At 71.4% G+C, this 5,979-nt stretch overlaps 1 protein-coding gene across 1 annotated transcript; it reads right to left on the bottom strand.

Moving 5' to 3' along the window:
- Positions 1 to 439: 439 nt before the first annotated feature.
- H696_00810 (hypothetical protein) lies at positions 440 to 5,616 on the bottom strand (the record flags this gene model as incomplete). The annotated part of the gene is made up of 12 exons (XM_009494694.1): positions 440 to 2,103; positions 2,317 to 2,623; positions 2,797 to 2,880; positions 2,973 to 3,061; positions 3,240 to 3,374; positions 3,515 to 3,623; positions 3,799 to 4,144; positions 4,247 to 4,355; positions 4,459 to 4,614; positions 4,702 to 5,058; positions 5,283 to 5,403; positions 5,536 to 5,616. The coding sequence occupies 12 exons, from the start codon at positions 5,614 to 5,616 to the stop codon at positions 440 to 442; spliced, it is 3,558 nt and encodes a 1,185-aa protein (XP_009492969.1).
- Positions 5,617 to 5,979: the final 363 nt, after the last annotated feature.

Here is a 5,979-nt window from a genome sequence, read left to right as displayed (position 1 = left end):
CCCCCCCCGGCCGCGCTCAAGTGCACAGGGGGCCCCCACCCACCCGGGGAGGTGTCAGGCGTATGTGCGTGTGCCGGCCCGGATCGGCCTCGCGTGAAAGAGCGATCGCCCGGTGATGCCGAGATGCCGACGAACCGGCCCGATCGGAAGGCCCACAGGCTGTCCTGGATCGCAAGGCTAGGACGGGCCGAGAAATGCGACGGGCGAAGGTAGGCGATGCACGCCGGCTCGCAACAGACATGCCTCCGTGCGTGTGCATGCGTGTATGTATGGATGTATGTGTGTGTGTGTGTGTGTGTGTGTGTGTGCTCGTGTCTGCCGGTAGACGAGGCCGGGCGGGCGCACGTGCGGTCGCAGGTATTTGTCTAAAGCATGTATATTGGGGCTTGGGGACAGGGGCACAGCGCATGGGGGCCGGGAGGGCGAGCGAGGGCCAGCCTCATGTCGCCCCTCCGCCGGCGGCCGGCGGTTTGAAGTATTTGAGGAGGGAGGGCGAGGCCCGAGGGGCCGGCACGGGGGCGGAGCCGGAGGGCGAGGCAGGAGCCAGGCCGGGGCCGGAGGGCGAGGCAGGAGCCAGGCCGGGGCCGGGGCCGGGGCCGGGGCCGGGGCCGGGGCCGGGGCCGGGGCCGGCTGATCGGCCGCCTTGGCGCCCCGAGCCTTTGGACCCTCGCGCCGGTGGCGGCCGCAAGTTCAACCCCCCCGGGGGCCCCGCCATGGGCCCCGGGACCGGGGGCGACACCACCGCCGGGAAGTGCGTGTAGCTGACCCGGCCAACGCGCCGAGATGACCGCCGGCAGCCGGCGCCCGCGCCCTCGGCCCGCGCCCGGTGCACATGCCGCAGGAAGCCGGCCACCTCCAGTGCCGGCCCCGGGCGCAAGGCCACCAGGGAGTCCGGCTGCGTGGGCCAGCGGCCGGTTTCGCCGGAGGTGGCTGGCCCGGAAAGGGCCACCGCGCCAGCGAGCTGGTGAAGGCCGCACTCGGCCAGCAGCCGGTCCGGCGACCCGGGCACTTGGTGCAAATCAAAGCGCAGGGGACCGGATCGCGCGTCCAGCGCTGCCCGGCGTCGTGCCGGGCCGCTGGTGCTGCTCGCTTCCGAGCTCGGGGCCATGTCCGGCAGCCGGCCCAGCCCGGTGGCCACCCGGTGCGGCATGCGCACCGCCCCGGCCAGCAGTCGATACTCGGCATGCGGCAGGTCGGGTGCCAGCGGGGGAGCCGGATCCCCGGGCCCCGGGGCCCCGGGAACCCCCGGTGGCCGGCAGACAACGCATTCCCGACCGCCGCCCAGCGGACAGGGACCATCCTGGGCCTGCTGCGGCACGCTGCCCCGGTCCGGCCACAGGTCGCAAGGGTGCAAGTCGACCACGCGCCGGCGGCGGCCCAGCGACACCGTCCGGTCCTGGAGCAGAAGCTGCAAAGACACCTCGGCGCTGGTGGGCCCGCCGAGCCCGGCTCCGGGCCCCGAGAGAACGCCAGATGGCGAGCCGGCTACCAACGCCGCGGAGGACCCCGACCCAAGCATGGCCCGGGGCCGGTCCGGCGTGTGCGGCGCCGAGTCGGGCCCAACGAGCGAGGCCGCGGACCCCGCCCCGGGGCCCGCCGATGGGCCCGGGCAAGTGGACAAGTCCAGCAACTCGGAAAAGTCCGACTGGTCCAGCAGGACCCCATCACGCAGGGCTCGAAGATGCTGGACCGCGCGGGCCCGGCGCAAGCGAGCACACGGCCCGGACGCCAGCCCAGCCGATAGGGCGTCCAGCCGCCGGGCCTCGGCCAGCAGCTCGGACGAAGCCCCCCCGGGGGGGGCCGACTCCCGGCGGGCCGGCCACACGCCGAATGCCTCGCGCCGCGGGGGCCGGAGACCCGCCGGATCGGGCCCCAAGTCCGGCGGCGCACCGCCAGAGGGGGAGTTCATCAGCCGCGAGCGCAGGTCCACCGGGGCCGCGGCACCGAAGTCGGCCTCCCCCGAGCGCGTCACGGCCGGAGGGCCACACGCCCGGCCAGCCGCCAGCCGGCTCAGCAGACCCAGATATTCGTCCACCTCCTCGGCCGGAGCCTGTTCCAGTGGCAGGACCAGGGCATTGCTCAAAAGCGGAAGCATGTTGACATCTGGCGGGCAGGGGCGGGGGCGGGGGAAGCGCATGTCAGTGTGAGACATCCACAGGCACCGGGGGAGGAGGGGCAGGGACACCCGATGCCGGGGTCCTCAAACAGGAGGAGATGGGGATCGCTGAAGTGCTGGGGCTGGGGCAGGGGGGATGCCCAAGGCGGGCTGGCCCGAAGAGGCAGAGTGGGGGAGGGGGGAAAAGCCCCAGCACGCACCCTGGCACGTCAGGAAAATGGGTCGCTGGGTTTGGGCGATCATCTGCACCAGGGCCGCCGCGAAGCCCCGGTCCTCGGCGAAGATGACATCGGCATCGTCCACCAGGATGGCAGTCCGGCCGACTTGGGCGCCCGGGGATGCCAGCTGGCTGCTGGCTCGGAAGCGGGCCAGCGGACCGGCCGCCGAGCGCCCAGGGGCCGCCGCCGCCGCCGCCACGCGATGTGACCGCAGGCTTTCGCCCACCTGCGACAGGACCTCCAGGGAGGACCGCTTCATGCCGGCATTCAGCTCGATCACCGTGTAGCCCTGTGCGGCCAGGGGGCGGCAGGGCAAGGAACCCGAGGGCCCGGGGGGGGGGGGGGGGGGGGGGGGGGGGGGGGGGGGGGGGGGGGGGGGGGGGGGGGGGGGGGGGGGGGGGGGGGGGGGGGGGGGGCGAGGGGGGCGAGGGGGGCGAGGGGGGCGAGGGGGGCGAGGGGGACAGGGCCATACTTCTGCGTCATGAAGGAGTGAATCCACAGGAGGTACCGGGCAGTGCGAGCGCCAAAGAGGTCGAGCTCGATCAGCTGGGGATCGGGGGCCGGCCAAGTCGACCAAAGGGTGGTGTCAATGGCCGCGCATGCACGGGTGGGCTGGTGGCCTGTCAAGTCGCGCGTACCTGGCTGAGGATGTGTACCATTTCGCTGTGGATCAGGCGCGGCAAATTCAAAAAGAGCCGCTGGAAAAGGGAGGGGCTCGTGGAGTAGTCTTGCCAGCGCCAAGAGAGGCATATGCGTGCGTGTACATGTGCGCGCGCGCGCGCGCGCGCGTGTGTGTGTGTGTGTGTGTGTGTGTGTGTGAGAGAGAGGGGGGGGGGCATGTGCGCATGTGCGAGGAGGAAGGCAACTTCGGCAGGCCATTGCGATGGATCAAGGCGGGCGCGTACAGTTGGGCGATTCCCAAAGCGAGGCCGCGACATGGGGATTGACCTGCGAAGCGACGCAGCGCGTGACGCCAAAGAGCTCGCGCAGGCGCTGCACCGGCAGGTCATGCTGTACGCTGCCATCGACTCGCGGGGCAGCTTCGACCGGTCAAAAGGGCGACAGAAGGGCGGAGTAGGGGGGGGGGGGGATGGAGCAAGGAGGCACCGGGGTCAGCGCGGAGGACAGGGCATGAGGCTGGCACCTCGAAAAGCCAATGGGACAGCCCGGGCAGGCGCACCGCTTGGATGCCAGGGGGTCTGCCGGCCGTCGGCCCCGCGAGACATAATCGGCATGGGCTTGAAAACGCCGGGGATGGCGCATGACGCCGAGGCCGCGCTCCAGACAAGCTGCGAAGGGCCGTGAGTCAGCGCATGCGCAGGAGGTCGGCAAGTGAACACAAAGGGGAGGAAGGTGGAAGAAAGGCCCCCCCCCCCCCCCCCCCCCCGCCCCCCCCTCCCGCGCCCGCCCCTTCCCCCGAGAAGATCAAGCACCGCGGCCCGGCGCATCGGCGCAGCGGCGCACCACATCGCCGGCAGTCAGGTAGTTCAGCACGAGTGGCGGCTCACCGACAACACCCCCGCTGACGGTGATGTTCAGCACTCGCCGTGTCCGGGCGTACGCCTCGGCGAAGGTGTAATCCCCGACATTGGCTCGGATGCAGGCCGCCAGCACGCTGATGTCCAGGAAGCGCCCGGTCCGGATCAGGCGGACGAATCGCCGGATGAGCGTCGACCGGCTGGCCAGGGTGCGCAAGTACGGGCCAAGCGCCTGCACCGAGTCCAACTCCGGCAGTCGGGGGGTTTTCGGCTCGAAGGCGTCCAAATCCAGCAGGTCCGGATCGAGGGCATAGTGCAGCTCATCGTCGGTTCTGCGATGTGCCGAGTGGCGCATGCGGAGCGCGCAGCGCGCGGGAGCTGGGGTTAGTGGAGGCCCGGCCACCGGCATGGGCAGGCGAGCGAAGGGGGCGCACTTGGAACAGACCAGCGCCGCCACCAGGGCACCGGCCGACGAGCCGGACACCACCTGCGGCAGGAGCCCCTGCTCGTGCAGGGCCTTCACCACGCCCAAATGGTACATGCCTTCCACAGCCAGGAGGGGGTCAAGTCAGCAAGGGAAGGGCAGAGGCCCCCCGGGGCAGGGGACAAACAGCGGGAAGGGGCGCCAGGCCGGAGGATGACACACCCAGCGTCGCGCCGCCGGACAGCATGAGGGCCGTCCGGCCGGACACCTTTTTGAGCGCGGCAGCTGCCACGCTCCGCGCCGCCAGCGGAAAGGCCGCCAGCGGGGTACTCGGGCCCAGGAGGAAGCGCAGGCAGCGGGAAATCTCCGAGTGGTAGGCTGGGTGCCGGTCAGTCTCGACACAGGGGAGGCGGGTCAGGGGGGAGGGGGGGAGGGGGGGACAGGAGCGCCGCGGGCAGGACGCACCATTGACCCACAGCTTCGGCGCATTCAGCACCCCGCGGCACGGGGCCGACAGCAGTTCGACGTCCCGGGCACCGAGGGCGCCCTGCAAGGCGGCCAGCAGGAGCTGCGCGTGCTCGGAGGCGCGCGACGCACTCAGCACCACCTCCACGCAGTATGGCCCGTCGGGGCGGAGCTCGGCCTCGGCACTCGACAGGCAGCAGTGCTCATGCTGCTTGAGGGTGGCTCGTAGGGCGGCGTTCGAGGCGGCTGCCTGCTTGCGCAGGCGCCGGCAGTTGTCCACGCGAGCCGCTGCCTCCCGGGCGACCGCCGGCGGCGGGCCCGGGGGGGAGCTCGGGTCCAGCCGCCACTCCGACGCGCCTGGATAGGAGAGCCAGGGCGATTTGGGTCATGGGCCGGATGCGCCGGGGCGTGCAGGTGAGAGAGGAGGAGGGGAGGGGGGGGGGGAGGAGATGGAGACAAACATTGGGGATCGGTGCAAGATAATGGTCGAGTGTGGATGTGTGGCTGTCCGCGAGGGGAACAGAGAGAGAGAGAGAGAGAGAGCGATGGATGAGCCGTGCATAGGTCACCGGAACACGGACCTGTCAGGGAATCGATCTCATTGGCCAGGGCAAACCACCCGGCATAGGTGTCCACCTGGTCGAGCTCTCGGTGCAGCTGGCTCAGACGCTCCTTTTTGGGGTCCGTGCCAAAGAGGCGGAACTGTGGCATCATGCCGGCGAGGGGGCGGCACGGGCATGGGGAAGGGAGGTGGGGGGGGGGAGGGGGGGTGAGCGTCGGCCAGCGGACCGAGGGACTGGGCAACAGAGGGGCGAGGAGACGTGGCCGACGTACCAGCAGGTGGCGGATGTGGTGGAGCAGCAGGAGTCGGAGGAAATCCAGCAGCAGGCGCAAATAGTAGAAAAAGGAGGACATGCCAGCGGCCGGACCAGGAGAGGGGGAGGAGGGGACGGCCGCACGCCGGCAGGGGCAGGAGGGAGGGACAAACTAAGGGAGAAAGGCTGTGTCCTGCCGCCGGGGCATGCGTGTGTCTGTGAGGGTGTGTACGTGGGGGGGGGGAGGAGGGGGGGGGGGGGCGGGGAGCAACAGGGCGCAGGGTGTGTCGGTCGGAGTGGGTGGGGGTGTGTCTGCAAGGCGACGCTCGCGGCGCCCTGTGCAGGTTAGGGCTTTCTTTTTTCCCCTTCATCGGGCAGGGGGGGGGGGAGGGGGCCGGACTAAGCCTTGGCGCGCGATCCCACCCGCATCCAGGGAGCTTCCAATGATCCGCGCCGCCGGCCC

Source organism: Fonticula alba (genome assembly GCF_000388065.1).
Source record: "Fonticula alba strain ATCC 38817 unplaced genomic scaffold supercont2.1, whole genome shotgun sequence".
In the NCBI taxonomy this organism is placed as follows: Eukaryota; order Rotosphaerida; family Fonticulaceae; genus Fonticula; species Fonticula alba.
This window is presented reverse-complemented; position numbering and strand designations above follow the sequence as displayed.